This window comes from Tenrec ecaudatus, chromosome 4 (genome assembly GCF_050624435.1).
Source record: "Tenrec ecaudatus isolate mTenEca1 chromosome 4, mTenEca1.hap1, whole genome shotgun sequence".
NCBI lineage: Eukaryota > Metazoa > Chordata > Mammalia > Afrosoricida > Tenrecidae > Tenrec > Tenrec ecaudatus.
Window position 1 is genome coordinate 44,904,306 of NC_134533.1, and position 20,508 is coordinate 44,924,813.

At 39.2% G+C, this 20,508-nt stretch overlaps 1 protein-coding gene across 1 annotated transcript in view; it reads right to left on the minus strand.

The window, feature by feature from the left end:
* Positions 1 to 20,508, minus strand: part of ANO3 (anoctamin 3) — a 460,260-nt gene that overhangs the window by 9,032 nt on the left and 430,720 nt on the right. The window contains exons 23-27 of the mRNA XM_075548400.1: positions 14,246 to 14,357; positions 13,067 to 13,124; positions 4,276 to 4,373; positions 3,772 to 3,905; positions 2,689 to 2,841 (exon numbers count right to left, since the gene is read on the minus strand). Of these exons, the coding sequence (XP_075404515.1) occupies positions 2,689 to 2,841; positions 3,772 to 3,905; positions 4,276 to 4,373; positions 13,067 to 13,124; positions 14,246 to 14,357 (555 nt within the window). The remainder of the gene's footprint in view (positions 1 to 2,688; positions 2,842 to 3,771; positions 3,906 to 4,275; positions 4,374 to 13,066; positions 13,125 to 14,245; positions 14,358 to 20,508) is intronic.

Genomic DNA, 20,508 nt, shown 5'->3' on the forward strand with positions numbered 1-20,508 from the left:
TAAGGAATCAACTTCATATCACCACAGTCAATGTCATGGCATTTTCTTCTTGTGCTCATTGCTGTTGGCTCCCTTTTCCCCTCCTTCTCCCCTGCCATGACCCTCAGTAACTTTCAATCCAGTTACTGTCTTTCTAGATTTACCTATCCTGAGTTTTCTTTACAAAAAAATCATACAAAACACAAACAGGAAGCAAACAAAGACAAAAGCAACCAGCAATGACTATACAAAACTTTAAAACTATACTTTCTACCCAGAGAAGACAGACCAGCCCTGGCGGGAGAGCAACAGTGAGATCTCTCGGGGAGTTGGCTGTCTTGGGAGCCATGGTCTGTAACACTCGAGGCACGTGTGGGGCAGCTGCCCAAGATGCTTCAAAGCCGAACAAGAAGCACAGCTGTGCTGAGGAAATCCAACCCACAAGCCACCATTTTCAAGGTTCACGTGGTTGGCAAGTTCCAATTCACTATGGGTTTTTAAGTACACATTTGTCAAGTACCTTTTCTAAATGAAGCCATAAAAGAGTAAGAATAGTTGGGTGTCAAAATTTGTAAATCATCATCTGACATTTTTTTTAATCGTGTGAGTGGTCCACCCGGCACCACGTAGAGATACCTGAAACTTTCGAAGTTGCCTGTAGAATCAATATGCTGTTCAGCAGAGTCAAGACCAACGTTTCAACTAGGATTGAATGTAGCTTTAAAAATATTAATTGGGCTGAACCTGAAAGGCTTCGTGTCCACCACAGTGCCAGAGACCATGGGATCCTGAGCTGCACAGAGACTTGCTTCCATGTGGCTGCCTGCTGGCTTTTGCCCATTGGGCGCGGAGGCGGAGGAGCCTGGGCCAGCTCACATGGTGGCAGCGAGGGACTGAATAAGAATGCAGTGCACGGCCAAGAGCATTTCATTGGGCAACTGGACGGTGTCCTCGATGAGCTGGAGGTGGAGGAACTGCAGCTTCACTATCTCACAAAGCACGATTACGATGGCAATGATGTACTTGTTGGCTTAGCACTCTCCAGGCCACAGGAGGGAGGGAACGCACATACACCGCTGATGAATGAAGAGGAACTGAGAAATTAATCGATGGTGTTTTGAGGGAGGATACAAGGACTACAATGGATCCGTGGATTATGCTGAATTTGCAAATAGCCTGCAGTATGGAGCATTGGGCCATCTCCTTCTTGTATACAAATATGACCCCAAATCATGTGATTGGACACTTTCCGTGATACAAAATAACTCATTTCCAAAGATTGCTGCAGTGTTTTGGTCAAATCCTGTGCAACTAGTTACAAGGGCATAAAAAAAGAAAAATCAAGAGAAACAGGGCATGCCGTAGAGTCCAAAGGACTGCAAAACCTTTCATTGGCTAAGGGCATGACCGAAGGTTTGAAATAAATAAAGGGTTTTTTATTAAGAATGTGAGATACTTGGAGCTGAGTACTCAGGAACTTGAGTTTGTAGAATACACTTAGTCTCTTTGTTTAAACTAAAGTCATGCTTTTGCCCAAGCAGGACAGCAAGCTCTGTCGAGTGGTCACATGGCATGGAACACGGAGGGAGGGGATGGAGGTGGTGCCACCTGGTTCTCCCAGTGGGGTCTATCTCTTGGCGGACGTGGGCCGTGTTCTGTAAAGGCCCTCCGGCCTAAGTAATGATCAACGTGAGGCAAATGGGCATTCCTAAGCTACTTCAAAGCTGCAGTCTGAGAGCAATGGAAGGTGTTGAAGTTCAAGAATCCACATGTAGCCTCTGGAATTTAGGATTTGACCACCTTGGACCTAAGCATTGAACTCTTGAGTTTTTCAGTAGTATCGAGTACTGAATTTTCAATATGAGAGCCATCAGGACTTCGCAATTGTTTTCTGCTCTAATCAACAGGAAGTGTTTTGGTCCATAATACTTGTGCTTAGCTCTAGATTCTAAGCTCTTGTTTTTTCAGTTTAGAAACTATTAGGAGTGTAAAGGCTTAGCTGTTCTGCTCAGTAAACGTAGGTGAGACACCTAGCAGGTCTAATTTAGATAAGAAGTACAAAGATCACCCTCCAAGCACAATGGGGGCCTGATGCAAGATTATATTTTAGAAGGAATGTTTAAATGACCACTTCCTCTTTTAATCTGAATATGTGGATTTTTTCAGATCAGGAAACATTATGAAAAAACACTTAGAAACAATGCAATAGGATTTAGTAGTTGAAAATTGGAAGCAGCTGATTGTAACTTAGTTTATTTCTTAACTTAGTTTCTTTCTTTCTTTCTAAGACTTTTTTTTCCAATCAGTATTTTTTTGCCAGTTTTATTGGTCATGTGTCTAGAATACATTATATAAATATTTCAAAATAATTAGATACTATAGGATTCACCTTTTGATTGCACAAAAACCTGACACAGGAAACCATTTTCCCAAATGCATAAGTTCTTATAAGAATATTTTAATAAAGAAAATAAGTTTCTAGACATTGGACAAGAAATAATATACAATATTTTCCCCACTGAATCACTTCAGGTTCTCTACTACAACTTGTTCATATAGCCAATAAACTAAGTTTTCTTAACTAAAGCTGCTTGGTTTTGTTAATGTTGAATGAGAGTTCTATGAATAGAAAGCCAAGTGATACTTAAGTACGATCAAGTTGTCTCTTGGCCATAACAATGCAAAGGCTATTTGATTTCTAAATCTTACCGATATCAGTTGCTCGGGCTGGCAGGGGCCTCCGCCACTGGGTGACAAATTTGTAGGCATCCAACCTGATTTCAATGATGTTGTTTAACAAAGCCAACAGAGGGGCCAGCGGGAAAGCAGCCACAAAGATGGTGGTAAAACCAAACTGCAAAACTGTTAAGAGGAAGGTGTTAGAAAATCAATGGCAGACATTGTATCATTTATTGCATGGCTTCTTTGTGTTAGATTAGGCATTTTACTTAAGTTTCCTTTCATTCTTTCGATGTCCCTTTAAGTATGCTTCTTTCTTTTTACACTTGGGAAAACCATAGCTCAGATGTGTATCCTTCAGTTGCTGAAGGAAACAGAACAAGAATGTTCTAGAACCTGTGTTCAAACTCAAATCTGCATGGGTTGAAATGTGCTTTCTGTGTGTATTTCATGGAGCCGCCGAGCAAACAGGAGAGACTAGGGGACTTAAAGAAAAATAATGGCATAAGAAGAGACCCCAGTCAGCTAATCTTGCCTTTGCCTTTTCTTATAGATCAGAAAACTAAGGCTGGAGAAAGCAAATGTCAAGGCCACAGAGAAACAAAACATGCTGAGGAGTGAACTCAGACTCACAGGGACCCCACAGGACAGAGTAAAACTGTCCCATGGGGTTTCCAAGGCTGCAGATAGTTGTGCAAGCTGCCGCCACCTCTTTCTTCTTCAGAATGCCTGGCGGATTCAAAATGCTGCCCTTTAGATTAGCCACAGTGGTTTGAATAGGCAGAATGTAAGTGGTTATTTATTTATTTCCGGTAAATGAGGAAGCTTCATGAATATGGTAAGATTCAGATGGACTATGCAAACATTCTAGAAAGGAAATATTGCTGAGGTTAAAGCTTTCAGAGAACCAAACATTGAACATCCTAAGGACACTCACTGCTTGACTCCTTCTCTCACTCTGTTGAGATAGAGGTGGAGATGAGTCTCAGCATGCGTCAGTTAAGACGTGAGGAGAAACATTTTTTTTCTTTTAGAGAAATTTAGGAATTATTTTAAGGAAAATAATTCCATGAAAGCTTAAAATCTCCATGGCGGTTTTCCCACTTCCCATACCCATTTCCAAGTACTCATCCATCAGTCCGTGGATATTCATAGGCTGCAGATTCCAGTCGTTTTCCCATTGAGGTATGGAGGCGTCTTGCTTTCCTCGCTTGATTTTATGTCTGGACCACCAGTTCTGGATCAGCCTGCATCACAGGAAAGACCAAACCTTTTGAGCATTTTCTTGAATAGGTGATTGACAATGTGAAACAAACAAACAATAAACAGTCACTACCCTGGGAATACACTTAACATATCCAGGGGCCCAATTTCCAAAATTAAGATAACTCTACATCCATTATTGGCTTCAATACAGGTAGACATAGCTGTTGGTCTCCTTTCAGAGGTGAACACTGAGGCTCAGAAAGGTTATTGACTTCTGTAATAAGGAACAGGGTGGGAAGTGAACACTCATCAGTTTGAAGGCCATGCCCACATCTTTAAGCACGGATCACACTACCTACTTATTTCTTTTTTGTAACTGTGTACATGGCAATAGTTAAAAAGGGGGCTCACGGGTATCCCAGTTCCATGAAGTTATTCCATATCTGTTTCAAAAACATGATGACACCCATCTGGAGGCAGAGGTCTATCAAACAGCCACTGGGATGACACTGGAATGTAACAATAAAAACAAATCAGGACGCGGCTCTTCCAGGTTGGCGGAAACATCCACTACTTTCAAACTGAGCCATGAAATCTGAAGTCAAGTAGCACAATCTCAATGCAGAAAAAACAGAAATACAGGGACGTCGCATGTAAGAAAAGAACCTGATGGGAGGTATTTCAGTAGTGGTCGGAGAATCCAAATGATCACAGCTATAAAGACAAACCTAACATTTATTGGAAATGTACTTATCCCCATAGATGTTATGCTGTTGATTTGTTAGGTGCGTGGAGTTGGTTCCGAAGCATAGTGGTCTCATGTACTATAGCACAAACACAGCCTTCTTCAGTGTGATCCTCACAATGGAGACCATTGTTGCACCTAGTGCATCAATCCTTCTTGTCAAGAGTCTTCCTCTTGGAAGCTGTCCTTCTAGCTTACCAAGTCCTTTTCCAGGGATTGGTCTCTCCTGGTAACATGTCAAAGTACTTGAAGTGAAATCTCACCACTCACCGTACCAAGGAGCATTCTACCTGTGCTCCTTCCGAGACGAATCTGTTTGTTCTTTTGGAAGCCATGGTACTTTCAATATTCTTTGCCTGCGCCATAATTTGAATGCATTGGTTCTTTCTAGTCTTCCTTATTTAATGTCCAACTTTCATATGCATATGATGCTATGAAAAACACCATGGCTTGGGAAAGGCACAGTTTAGTCCTCGAAATGACATCCTTATTCCTGAACACTTTAAAGAGATCCTGTGCAATAGATGTAGCTGTCATTTGAGTGTTTGGCTGCTGCATCCATGAGCATTGATTATGGGTCAAAGTAAAATGAAATTCCTTGATAATTTCAATCTCTTCTTCTTTCAGCATATTTCATATTGCTTAGAAATGAGCTTGTGTTACACAACCGAAGGACTTGATTATATGGCAATTGTTTATAATATGCTCCTTTTTTAAACAACGTTTTTACCTTGGAATAACTTTAGATGTAAGGAACATTGCAAAGCAGTACAGGGCATTCACACATTCCTCAATCAACTCCTCTGCTGTCAACATCTTATATTACTATGGCGATAGGTTAAAGCTAAGAAATGAACATTATCACTCTTACGTAACTATTTCGAACCTTATTTGAATTTCACCAGTTTTTCCATCCTTGTCCTGATTCTGTGCCAGGATACAACCCATGGCACCACATTGTGTCTAATTGTCATGCGTTTCCGGTCTCCTCAGATATGGATTTCTCAGACTTTTCTTAGTTTCCATAACTTGACAATTTTGACATTTTATATTGTAAAGTGATTATTTTTCCCCTTTCTTTATTTGTCTTTGGAAGTGAATCCCTAAGTACAGCTCACGGTCAAGAGGGGAAAGTGGTGTGAAGCCTGACAAGTAGACTTTGGGGAAGGGTGTTTCTACACTCTAAGAGTTTGTTAGTATTGTCTTAATTTTGTCTTCTTTGTGCTTCTTATATTTTAAATAATAGATATCCACATAAAATAATATTAGGTCAATGAAAATTGCAATGGATGTAATTTGCTTGAAACTTTACACTATAAAACTCACTAGAGAGGGCAAACACAGATCTATTTGTTTTAAATGGGTTCAGGTCCTGCTCTGCAGGATAATGGTCTTCTACGGCTTTGATCCAGTTTCTATTTCCAGCAAATTGGTTCCAGTGGGACTTCAAAGAGAACCAACAATTGGGACTTGAAGCGTGTGCTTTTCTTGTTCCAGCCCAGTAACTTAAGACTTTCCAATCAGAGCTGGAGAGAGGGTTTGCCAATCATCTGTTTCACTATGTAGAGAGGTCTAAATTCTGACATTCACTTGGCTTTCTCTTCCTAGGAGGAATTTAGGAACAATGAATTTGGCCACATATATTCTACCAAGGTTCCAGGAGAATATAGAATACATGTTCAGTCATAGTGGCAGACCACAGTTACAGCCACACTAACGCTCTTCAATGTTACACGGATACTCAGAGGCAGAGGCGAAATGACTTCTTCAAGGTCAAGTAATGTTGAGTTTTGCTGTGAAATGAGTCTTGGACTTCTGACCTCTTCACCTCTGCTATATTACATCATGCTAAGTATACATTGTGTTTGCCATATGAATTTGGGACCCTGAGAGGCTACATTTAGTACATTCTCATTACTGCGTTATAAAAGAAAAAGCAGTCAGTCATAGGACCATGCAATTAGACTACTCCCCATAAGAAAACCCAAACCAAACTCACTGCAATCTAGTAAACGCTGACTCGGAGTGAGCTCCCTGTAGATTTCTGAAACTGTACCTCCTTACGGGAGTCGAAAGCCCGGTCTTTCTCATGCAGCTCTGGTTGTTGCCAACTGCCTGCCAACCGTGCAGATGGCAACCTAATGCGTAATCACTGTGCCACCAGAGCTGCTTAGAGAGGGAAGGCCATAAGGAGAGGATAGACTGCATACACGTTTGGCACAATTTGGTGTAATCGAGCCATTATAACTTTGTGATATTAATAAAAAATGTAATGGAGATACATTGATAATTACTGGCAATTGGAGTGTGAAAATTGTAAAAGAGGAAGAAGGAAGTGTCCGAGGAAAATAAGGCCTTACTCACAAAAATGACATCTGAGATTACATTATAGCGTTTTATAAGAAACTCAGCAGTCAGGGTGCAGGGTAGCAACGATGAAACATATAACTTTCCTCTAGTTCCTAAATGCTTTCTCCCCCCTCCCCCACTACGATGATTCCAATTCTACCTTACAAATCTGGCTAGACCAGAGGATGCACATTGGTACAGAGAGCAACTGGAAACACAGGGAATCCAGGCCAGATGACTCCTTCAGGACCAGTGGTGAGAGTGGTGATGCCTGGAGGGTGGAGAGAATGTGGGGTAGAAAGGGGGAACTGATTACAAGAATCTAGGTATAGCCTCCTCCCTGGGGGAGGGACAGCAGAGAATAAGGCAGGGGAGAAGTTGGACAGTGTAACATATGACAAAATAGTAATAATTTATGAATGATGAAGGGTTCATAAGGTCGGGGGCAGTGTGGGGGGGATGAGCAGCCAATATTAAGGGCTCAGTAGAAGGCAAATGTTTTGAGAATGATGATGGCAACACATGTACATATGTTCTTGACACAATGGATGGATGTATGGATTGTGATAAGAATTGTATGTGCCCCCAATAAAGTGATTTTAGAAAAGAAAGAAACTCAGTGTCATCAGCCCGAACATGATTAGAAGCTTGTTGTGGAAATGGATCATCTATTTTTCATCTTCAAGTTCTAGTTGAAGGTGAAGAACAATTTTAAAAGTCCACATGACCCAGAAATATGACCCAGACCTTGAACATATCCCACCTGAATTTAAAGACAATTCTCAGAACATATTTGAATAATTGAACACTAATAACTAAAAAAAAATGAGTTATGGGATGTTACCAGAGACACCATACATGAAGAAAGCAAAAAGTCATTAAAAAGACAGCAATGAAAGACCAAAATGGATGTAGAGAGATGCTAAAATTTGTCCTTGAACACAGAGAAGGTAAAGCAAATGGAAGGAATTCCGAAGTAAAGGAGCTGTATAGAAATTGTCAGAGGGAAGTTAAAGTAAACAAGGAATTATAATGAAATGTTCAAAAGTTTGAGTTAGAAAATCAAACAGATGTAAACTTTTGGAATTTTCAAGCTAATAGAACTTAAGAAAAAAAATCGACCCTAAAGTTGTATATTGAAGTCGGTAGGCAAAATATCGACCAACATAGGCAGCATAAAAGAAGGAATATGAAGTTCCTGCGGCCTAGTGTGCTTGGGGAAATGGGACACAACGAAGACCAGAACGAAGAACAGACACAGTGCTACAGCAACGGATTCAGATGTAACCCACTCAACAGCACCTGACAGTAGCTCTGCCACGGCTCTCATTGCATTATGGTTTAATTCCTTGTTTCACAAAACTGCTAATGCTTTCTTGCATTTCTAAACCAGATTTTGTTGAAAAACAGGGCCACTATATATATTACATATGTTATGTGATGGTGATTAAGTGCATTGAGTGGCCAGTATTATAAGTAGCTCCGTGGTACTTTCAAGATGAACCCTAACATTCCAATAGTTTACAATAAACTGTTAAGAAACATTATTGGCGGTGGTCGCTCCATCATGGCATCAAGCATCTGGTCTTCCTGAGTTAGCTGATGCTTCCTCCTACACTTGGTAACTGAACAGTCCTGGAATAAGGAAAGCCTTATTTCCAAACTGGGTACAGAAATAGCCTTCTAACAGAAAGAATAATTCAGCCCAGTGCAAAGAAAACTGCTAGTTGAATTTAGTGACTTCCTAGAGGCTCATTATGAAAGGCCTCACTGTGAGTTTGGTAGATAAAATAATCCCAAGGTGCCTCGCTTTGGAGATTTAGCCATGATGTATATCAGCTAAAATTTAAAAAGTGCTTATCGCAGTCCAGTGGTGTTACTAATTGTGTTATGTAAATTATACTTCTTGTGCACAGATAAGGAAACAAGTATTCTGAGAGGTTCCCAAACTTATCTAGTGGATAGTCTCCTTTTCAGAAGCAAAATTACTCAGCTCTCCCCAAGCAGTTAAAAACTGGTTGCCCCATAATCCAGAAACCAGCTAAAGCATTGGTATCTCCTATTGCTGTGTCCCTTACATTTGTCCCAAGGTTCACCAGGAGGAAGTACCACCCAGGAGGAGAAACACTATTCACAAAGGGCAAAGAAAAAGTAAATGGTGTAATTATTCAAATTAACGACTAAAGGGCTCTAGCAGAACCTGCAAATAAGGCCTTATTTTGAAAAACTGTTTTAGATAGATATGGGAAATATCCTCACTCTCAATTTTTTTTCAAGAAATCTTTTTTGACATGAACTGACATGTCTAGCCTCCAATATGTGTCAATGTGGCTCAGCCGTGGGTCCCAGGCTTGAGTGGTTATCCTCCATTTGTGATCTGATCTAATTGTTCTCCATTTGATGATACATGGACAATTCTGACCTCTCTGTGTGGAAAACTATCAGTCAGCTGTCAGTTTTTCATACTTGGGCGGCCTGCATGTTGTGATGTTGAAAGCGATGTCACCAGTATTTCAATACCACCAGGCTCACCATGATGAACAGGTTTTAGTAGCGCTTCAACAGACTGGGGGGAAAGTGCAGGCGATGCCCTTCTGAGTGATTAACCACTGAATAGCGGAGAAAAACTGATCTGAAATAGCGAAGATGGGCCTGTCAGGTTGAAAGGCACTCAGAATACAACCAGGGAATGGCTGTTTTCTCAGAGCCCACTCTAATGGCATGAAACAAAGTTTTCATGACCTTTGTTTGCTGACGGTGCATGACTCAAAAGAGAAAAGACAAATAAAACAGATACAAAGATCCATTGATAATTGAAACATGAAAAATACAAAATAAGATTCTAGGACAATTGGAAATCACTAAAAATGAAATGAAATGCATAAAGATTAATATGCTAGGAGTAAATTAGCTGAAATGGACTAGTATTGGCTATTATGAATCAGGAAATACTTCAGAGAAATGAAAGTTCAAGAGGAATGGCTTCACAGTCACACTTAAAAAGAACATTTCAAGAACCATCTTGAAGCACAATGCTGTCTGTGATAGGATAATATTTATAAAACTAAAAGAAAAAACCAATTAGTACAGTTAGTACTTAAATTTACATATTAACCACTAAAGCCAATGATGAAGGAAGAAATTTCAGATTTCTACCATCTCCTCCAGTTTGAAATTGATCAGACAAGGAATCAAGACACATTGACAATTACTGATGATTGGAATGTGGAAATTGGAAACAAAATGAAAATTAATCCATTCTGTACTGAAAGCATGAGCTAAGACAGGGCACCAGGAATTGACTGAATACTAAATGAAATGTTCCCACAAGTTGATGAAGCGCTGGAAGCACAAGCCTAGATTCACATTGTGTCCATGCAAAGGAAAAGTACCAAAAAGAATTGAGAAAATATAGGATAGCATCACTAATATTATAGCAAGTACATTTTTGTTGGTGATAATTTAAACTTGGTTGCAGCAGGGAGCTGCCTGGCTTTCAGGCAGGATTCAGAAGAGAACATAACAAGTCACGAGAGACATCAGTGCTGACACGAGTGGGCTCTTGGCTGAAAACAGAGACTACCAGAAAGATGCTTATGTGTATTTTATGGACTGTGTATAGTCTCGGCGGATAATGACATAAGTTGGATGACATGGAGAAGAGTGAGGAAGTGTAGAAGACATACTTTACATGTTTATGAGGAGAGACGAGTTGCTGGGAAAAGACATCCTGGTTTGTAAGTGGAGGGTCAGTGAAGAAAGGAAGAGCATCAAGTTGATAGATGGCACGGTGGCTGCAAATATGGGTGTAAACATAACACTGTGAGGATGCTACAGGACCGGCCAGTCCTTCCTTCGGTGTGCAATGGGTTGCTATGTGCTGGAAATGATTGGAAGGCACCAAACCTATGACTCAGAATGATCTCCTGGCAGTGAGTTGGTTTGGGTTTTGCATATGCTAAGGAGGCATGATTAGGTTATAGTAGGGAGGATTTCATTGTATTGTACATAGGGTCACATGATGAATTGCAACTGCCTTGATGATATCTTGATCATCATCAACAAGTTGTTCAAGTCCTTTTTGCTTTCAGCAACCATGGTTGTATCATCTGTATATTGCAGGTAATTAATAAGCTCTCTTCCAGTCCTAGTAGAAATAATTTTATGCTAGAGAACAAAGTTTGATCAATGAGTGTAGAAATCAGAAACACTGACTATATGATAAATTACAAATCTAATCTTACTAGACCAAATATATATACATATATTTTTCATTAAAAGTATAACTGCCAACTGGTAAAAATAGATGTATTAGTCTTTATGCAAAAATAAAATAAACTTTATTATATTTAATATATCAACAAAATATATTATAAAATTATTGAAAATACAGATGTTTTATTATATATATTAATAATTCAATGGGGGAACATATTCTATTTTTGTAAAAAATTCATAAAGTAAAAAATAAATATACAACACAATGGGGAAATATATATGAAGCAAATTTTAAAGATTAGAGTCCAATTTAATTGGTTTACAAATTAATACCAAAATCACAAACCAAACCCATTGCCATACAGTAATTCCATCTCACATCTCATAGTCATCCTATGGGGAATAGTAGACCTGCCCCCATTGGGTTTATATGACGGTTAAATCTTTACAGGAGCAGAGTGCCCCATTGATTTTTGAAGGAGTGGCCAGTGGGTTTGAACCACTGATTTTTTTGCTGGGCATCCAAGTTCTTTAGCCACTGTGCCAGTCAGGCTCCAAATTGATAGGAAAAGAAGTAACCAAAATTGTCAACTAACTTATAAAAATTATTCTCAAATGTGAGATACAGAAAGGTTTTTCCTCAGGTTGTTCCCCGTATTATATGCCAAACCTAAGACACCGCTTGCTAACACATGGTCAATGACTGTACACTTGGAAGTCAACTGCTAAGAGGTTATCGGCCTGAGGGTTATCAGCCATCTAGAGCAATCAGGCTCTCTAGTCTATCCCATCCTAAGCAGGGCTTGCTCCTTGCTGATAAGGATAGAGGCTTGTCTCCCTGAAGGAGAGCCCAAAGATAAGGTCAAGCCAACTCAAGGAGGACCAAGGTTAGACTGCCATCTTGAATTTAGGGTCCGCCCATCTTGTCTTGGCCATATGCCCCCAGTTCACCCCTTTGTTTTGCGTGTACACCCTCCTCTCATCTCTTTCCTGTCACGCATATGCCTATTGTACAACCCCTTCCTGTTACGCTGTGGGGCTTGCACACCCCTAACTGTGTACAATCTTTGGTTGGAAATATATTTTGTCTCTCTGCATGGACTGGCTGCTGAGATCCTGGCAGTCCTGGAGGTGAGCAATGGCATGCTTTATCTTGTCTGATGTTTCTTTAATTTTACCCCTCAATTACAAACCCGCCCCTTGATGCATTCGATTGTGGGGACTAGTACCCCACACTCAACCTCATTCCCAAATCAAATCTAATCAAACTGAGGTTTTATTAAGTTATAAGCTTGGTAAAAATTTAAATATTTTGGCTGTCAAACCTCTGGGGAAATAAATTCAAACACTATGTGTTATGTGCTAAAACATGCCTCAATGAAAATATGCTTATTATGTGCCCTAAAAATGATCTTGCTTTATTTTATCATATATTTACATAAGTCAATAAAGAAATATGAGTCGGAGGCAGATATATTTTGAATTTTATATATTGAAGTTTCTAATATGATTTATTTTGAAATATAATTTTCATGGCTTAAAGCAAAGCCTAAAACATTTAAAAGTTTGAAGGCCTGTGCAATAAAGTTTCACAAAAAAGGTAAATCCCTGGATCTAAATCGCTGTGTCCTGTGGATGGAAGAAATGGATGTGATAGAAAATTAAAGAAAGCTGAGTTCATATTTTTGTGATTTTTAACTTTTTCAGTTGGCCCTTCCTTTTTTAAAGATGTAGTGTCTTCATTTTTTAATCATTTTGAGTTCTTCTCTACCAAAATATCTTTATGGTGCCTGAAATTCCCATTTTCTCTCTTTAGGCTCTCCACGTCTCTCCCCACAATCAGACCACATTCATGCCCAATCCCACACCCACTCTGATACAGTTACTTACTTCCTCCAGTCTCCACCGGTTAAAAATTTTATTGTAATTTCCAGGGTGGCCTACAAATCTGTAAAAAGGCATTTATAATTAATTATTAGCATTGATGTGGGAATAACTGAAGAACATGTTGTAATAATCTATTCCAACAAGTACATGTGTGGGTAGACATAAATTTTCCCCAGTGCATCTTGTCCTCAAATGGGTGACTTGGTCATGCCTACCCAACATCAGAGAAAAAGTGATGCGTGAACTTAATAGCAAAGGGATGAGATGAAGCAACTGAGTGGCACTTTCTACTTTTGCATGTATAATTTAACGTCAAGTTGACCTGGTAAATGAATATCAGTATATGTTAAATTGTTTGGCCCAAATTCCCTAGCTTCATTATGTTTCCATGACCCTGGCTGGATTCTTAAGCATATAGGGAAAAAATGTCATTAATTTCTTCCTTTTTAAAAAAAAATAGTTTCAGCAAAATTAGGAAACAAAGTTAAAATGATGGCATAGGTGTCCATACTAATGAAGCAAAATTCAGGTATATGCAACAATTGTTTTCTTAATCGCTAAGCTATCATTGATGATTACTTTCAGACAAAATAAAACTCACAGCCACAGAGTCCATTCTGATTCCTAGTGAGCCGAGAGGGCAAAGGACACCTAGACCTATGGGGCTCTGAGGTTCTAAATCTCTTTATAATAGTGGAAAGTTTCATCTTTCTCCTTTGGAAGAGATGGTTGGGTTCCAATCATTGACCTTGCATTTAGCAACTCAAGGTGAAATTCGTATACCACCAGAACTCTTTATGTACCATTCATCTTAAGTATGAAGAGAATAAAAAATGAAACAAATTTCAGACTACTGAGTCTATTCTGATTCATACAGACCCCACAGGGAAGGGTAATGCTGATCTTTATGAAAGGAGATTGACCTGGCTTGGCTGGGGGGTTCTAATAGCTGCCTTTTTCTTTAGCAGCTGAACACTTTAACCACTATGTACAATTATGAGATAGGCTTTATTTTTATGTCAAATTTCAATGTTCATTGCTGTGGGAAGAAATGTACTAAGAGATCTTTTGAGCGAGAACATGTTATGGAGATTGAATTTGCCACTACTATAGCTAAATAAACAAGTATCAGCAGTCAGTTTATTTGACACTGCAGAGAAAATGTGTATGAACAGGACTTACCTCCCCAAAAAGAAAGCAATATAGAAGATGGAACTGTTTAAATTGACAAACTGGAAGAGGAACATTTTCAGTGCAAAGCTATTTTCCCATTCGGATTCGGTGCGAGGATATTCTGAAAGAGCAAAGGGTATGTTTATACGGAGAGGAGAGGAGACAAAGACTCTGGACCTTGATTCCGAGACTCTTGTTCACATGGGGCAGCATTTTACTATTTTGGCAAGGCACTGGTGATCACTGTGTTTCCATCCCAACATTGTCAATAACATTTGTTCACCGAGTTAATGAATGGATCCAATTAGATCATCTAATGTGCTAGTCTACAAAAATACGATGCTTGTAATTAATATTTAAAGATTGTAATGGTTCTCTTTGTTGTCATTTCAAGATAACCATAACTATTGTATCAGTTCTTCCCCCAAACAGACTGTGAGCAAAGCAAATCCCCATGGTCACTGAGTCCCTTCCAAGGAATTGTGGCCCCATGTGTTATAGAGTAGAGCTCCTAGTGGTTTCCTGGTGGGAACCGAAACAGAAGCAGGTCACCAGGCCATTCCCCTGCTTCAGTGTCGTAGGTTTGAATTGCCGCTTTAGATTAGTAGTCTTAAGTACAAATTATTTGCATCACCAAAGGATTTTCAAAGTCAACAAACTAAACCTAAGTTGAATTATATTTATTCATTCATTTTAATAAACTGGCAAAGTGAAACAGAGGAGAGAGGGTTGGGTTAGGGAGAACAACAGTTCTTAGCACAGATATATACCTAATTTGCAGGTAATCTTAGATCTTGTCACATTTATTTGGTGACTATTTTGTCACTTAGGGAGGGAGCGATTTAGATAAGATACTCTAAGAATATGGTCAACACTCATTTTATGGATTGTCCTAAATGAATAAATGAGAGAGAGGTTGGATTACAGTATGTACTAGAGCTTTCTGCTCCTCCGGAATTCAAATAAATAACAGAACACTCACATTTGAATTTAACATATTTTAAGTGATTGAAAGTTCAAAAACTATAAAGTAGATGAGATCTCATTGAAGAAAAACACAGATAACCTCTATGCACAAGGCCAATCATGGGTTAAGGAATAAAGGGATTTGGGGGAAACTTAAAAGTCAAAAGAGCAAGGGACAGAGTGGGAGGAGGGTCTTGGGGGGCTCTTAAAGAGGGACAGGCTGATATGCCTCAGTCAGAGTGAGGAGGAGGTTTGTGACTTCTACACCGGTTTTAATGTTATGCCTTCACTGCTGTGTCTTTCCAATAATCTTAAATTTTACTTTTTTAATGCTACTTATTTGGAAATAAAATTAGGAAAGATTCCTAGAGTGTTGTTTGTTTTTGGTTTTATACTTTATTGCATGATGATGAACCTGTACATCCTGTGTGATATTGAGCCTTTACAATTTTGAGTCTTGTAAGAAAATATACTCACAGAACCTCCAAGCAATCAATACATGCAATGAAAGAATCTCTAACTGCTAAGAATGAAGACCGGATTCACGAGACAGTAGTTTTGAACTACAGAAAAGTCATTTCGATTTTATTGGATAAAATCATTCTAAGTCCCTCAAGGTCGTAAACCAAGGTGGACATGCGAGTGGTGATGAGGGCTTTTCAGTCCCTCCATGGACTCCGACAAGGAACACTGCAGTGACCCTAATAAACACGCTTGTGATTGGTGTGAAAGATCTGTACACTCCTGACTCTTACACTGATGCTCCGGTGAACTGCGTCTGCCAGCATGAGTTGCCATGTGTTCCCGGTGACTCTGGTGTTGGCCATCAGGACAGTAGCAAGTGAGAGACAAGCAGAGGCTTGATAAGCACTTGTTTATAGGGTGATGGACTCTTGGAAGGCAGCACCCCAAAAATCCTATAATACTGCATCAAGCAAATTTTGGATAGCTTTCTGGGAAGGCACATGGTCTGAGAAAATGCACCAACACGAGCAGTCCCACCAATCAAACATGAGGTGTGTCAGGTACGTGAGTGAAAAAGCTCCCGCTCCTGCAGGTATGACACAAAGCATGAGAGCACCTGGTGGAGTTTATCAGCAATTGTTGCATCATGAAAACAAATGAATTATGTCTTAAGCTACCGCGCTGTTTCCAGTTTCTCTTGTGCATCGGGTCACTATGCATAGGGCCGTCTCAATGTCAACTAACATCAAGTTTGGAGTAATTTGCATATACAGAGATAGACAGCTAGACAAAGAAGTTTACTGCCATGATGTCAAAATTTAGGTTTAACCCAAAGTAAGTAACCCTTCAGGACAGAATATAACTTCCCATTCAGTTTCAAAGTCTGTAATTTGCATTAGAATAGGCTGAATATCTTTTTCCTGTGGAGTGGTGGATTTGAACTGTTGGTGTTTCAGTTAGCAGTCAAGCACTTCAGCACAGGGTTATGGGGGCCACTGGGGTTGGATATACCAATTAAAATTTAGAGTGAGGTTTCTCCTCCCATCACTCCTCCTCAGCCTTCTCCTTCTTGCTCTCCTCTCCTCCATTTCTGAGTTGCCAATTCCCCATTAGTAAACACTTTAACATGTTGTAATTTGGCTGCCTGACAAATGACATGTGTTTCAGCAATAGAAATGGTCCGTTGCACAGTTATTTGTGAGCTGTTGGTTCTTCGGCTGCGTAATGAGGCGCCTGAACTACATTGTCTCAGAGCTTTCTTCCAGTTTTGATTTCTCAGATTCTACTTTATGCCTCAGATAGAATCTAATCTAAAGAAAGGGATTCGGGGGATCATAATAGTAGGAAGCGGAAGAGCTATTTGTGTTAAGTACCAGATGTACCAAAGATTTCATTTAACTTGATTTTTCTGTCTAGTCACTGGGTGCTGCTTTGGGGTTATAACCAGGCAGCTCTAAAGCACGGCGACCCTGCCTACAGCAAAGGGAATACTGTCCATCCCTGCGCCGTCTTCACAACTGCTGCTGGGCTTGGCCCATTGTTGCAGCCACTGTGCTTCATTTTCATTTGATGTAAAATAAGATACTACTATCATATTTGTTTAGGTTGTATACCATAGAGTTGATTCTGACTCATAGCCAGCACACAGGGCCCTACAGGACCCTACAGGACTGCCTCATGGGGCTGCAATCGTCATGGATATAGATGACCAGGTCTTTCCTCCTCAGAGATGCTGGTGAGTGTGAGCTCCTGGTATTGAAGTTAGCACTCAAATGCTTAACATTTGTGCCATGAGGGTTTTGGTGTGAGGGATGTGCACACGTAGACACACACACACACACGAGCCTGGATGTGGCACCGTGGATTGAGCGTCGGACTTCTCATTGAAACCACCGCACACTCTTTGTGGAGGCTTTCAGCTCACAAGAGAAGATTTCCTCTCTCTAAAACTATGTAGACGAGTTCTACTGTGTCCTGACAGGTCAATGTCCCATAGAGTGAGAATCGATACACTAGCATTGAGTTTGATGTGAATGTACACGTGTAGATACACATGTAGATACATGCATTCATTATGTACTCAATTCAATTTTGATTACACAAATTTGTGCTTCCTATTACAGATTAGATGTTACTTCTTAAGAAAAATCATATGCTATTTTATTATGAGGTGTTTTCTGTTTTGTTTTTAAGGGGCGTCGGGGATGTAGCAGTTACACACTCGGCTGCGATCTGCACGGTCTGCAGTTCTGAACCACCAGTCTCTCCCAGGGAGAAAGACTGGGCTTTCGTCTCCCATAAACAGTTCCAGCCTCAGAAACCCAAAGAGAGTTCCTGTGAATCAGCAGTGACAGATGGCAGTGAGTTTTTGTTGTTGTTGTTGTTGTTGTTGTTAGCTTTATGTATTTTCATTTATTTTTGTTCTGATGGTTTTCTTTCAAACGCACACACAAGAAAACAAAAACTAGAATGTTTCCCTTCTTTCATGTTTTCTTCCTATGGGAAAAATATATAATATTGATCTAAAGTAATTTTTAAAATTTGATTTGGTAGGCATTGAGAACTAATCAGGAACACAGTTGATTGATTCAAATAATGAACTCTCTATAAGATAAATCTGGTCTCCTAGGGATAAATAATTCAACTGATAAAGAATTTTGATTCAGTCAAACAATGGTGAAAACTACCTCAAAAACTTGTAGTAACTGTCCCTTAAGCACACTGTTAAATTTAAGAACAAATTGTTGGCTTAAAAAAAGAATAAGAGTGTCATTTGTGCCATCGTGACCGTGTCAGGCTTGTTATCAAAAACTGGCACCATTAAGGGGTGAAAACAATGAGATATTTCGACCAGAAATGTATTTCCTTTGAAAACAGCACCATTATCTCAAAATTCAGAATTTTTCTTCTCTCATGGAAAATGCCATATGGGCCCAAATGTCCCCTATATGCGAATGACAAACTATATTAGGAAATAAAAGTTTGCTTACTTTAGTAAACCAAAAGTAATGGTGAAATTGCTTTTCCAATGAGGAAATGGAGTCCTGAAAGCAGAGAAGAGAGGAGAAAGGAGGGGAGGGAAGTGAGGAGGAGAGAGGTGAGGGACAGGGGAGGGAAGAGGAAACCTGCTAACCATAGGGATCCCGAAAGCCGAGAGCCAGTGCTGAATTGCTTGGGTGAAGATGTAGCAAGCTATTCTATTACAGACTGCAGACTTAGAAACCCCATAGGGCGCTTCTAGTCTGTCCTGTGGGCTGGCTGCGAGTTGAAATCGTCTTGATGATGAGTCTGATTTTGGTTTTGGCATATTCAACCTGAAAGTCTGCTCTCTTCATGTTTCATAACATTGGTCCTCTAATGGATATAATCTCATGGCTCCAGAGTGTGGCCCAGCACCTACTATCTTTCATTTACATAATACACAGTCTGTTATGTTTGTAGTTGGAATTATATGGGTCACTGTATTTTGAGGTTGAGTGGAATCAGTCATATCTAAATTGAAATTTAACTTGAAAATTTCGTTTTTCTTACATATAAAACAAGAATTCTACTATTATAGAGATGTGATGAAACTTAAAAAAATATATTGAATAAAAATCTTTAGAATAGTGCCTGAGATCTGGTGAGTGCTAAACGATATAAAAAGTACCCTTAACAGATCGATAGTAAACATTTGACTCTCAAACTGAATCGTCCCAGTCATCAAATGGTAGAAATCAAGTAGGAAAAGGCAAGATGTATCTAAAAGAAAATTGACAGTGCAATAGAAAAATATCAAATAAAACTAACACTTGGAACTTTCCATGAAAGAGTTGGAGGCTTTTTGAACCTGCACCAGTCGCTGTCCAAAGGATAGACCTCATGATTTGTACACATAGAGAATTTCACATGCTTTCTAATGTCTCGCTTTAAAAATAGAAGCCACAGGTTTTCATGCATTTGAGAAAAGTGGGTGAAGGGAGACGTTGACAGTGCAAGATAGGACAAAATAATAATTTATAAATTATCAAGGGTTCATGATGGAGGGGGCAGTGAGGAGGGAGGGGAAAAATGAGGAGCTGATGCCAGGAGCTTAAGTGGAGAGCAAATGTTTTGTGAATGGTGAGGGCAACAGATGTACAAATGTGCTTTACAAAACTGATGTATGTATGGATTTTGATAAGAGTTATATATATAAGACCCCAATAAAATGATTTAAAAAGTTAGAATTAAAGTAAAAAAGAAAATTGCCTAAAAAGGAACTAAAAAATAAGAAACAAAAAAACATACAGATAGAAACTATGCACTTAAAGTAATATAAAAGGGAAACAACAACAACAAAAACCTCCCACAATGCCCTATAATTACCATCCTCAAGGAGAAAGTAGAAAGTTAACTGACATGTTCAATATTAATTTCATTCCCCTTATATATGTAAAATATTTATATACATCAAATGATTTAATCTTTAAAGCAACACTCTAAAGTATACATTATTTTATTCCCATTGAAAAGGAAAAAGTGGTGTGAGAAAATAAAAAAGATTATAATTATTCTGTAACCATGCATAATAGTGGCAGAGCAAAATTTCAACCCGTGCGTTCCTATTCCAGAGTCTAAATTCTTAAAATTGTAGTATTTTCCTTCTTAACACATTTTATTTCTGAAACAAGAACATATCTTCTGAGAACTGGAAATAGATCTTGTAAGTTTAAAATATGAATGGGTATAAAATATTCATCAGAAGACTAAAAATATAAAATATAAAGTTCAGGATTTCTTTATGAAAGTAGACAGCACTTCACTGTTCAACACAATCAGGCTGTTGTTATTGTTAAGTGCCATGAAGTCAGTTCTTATCC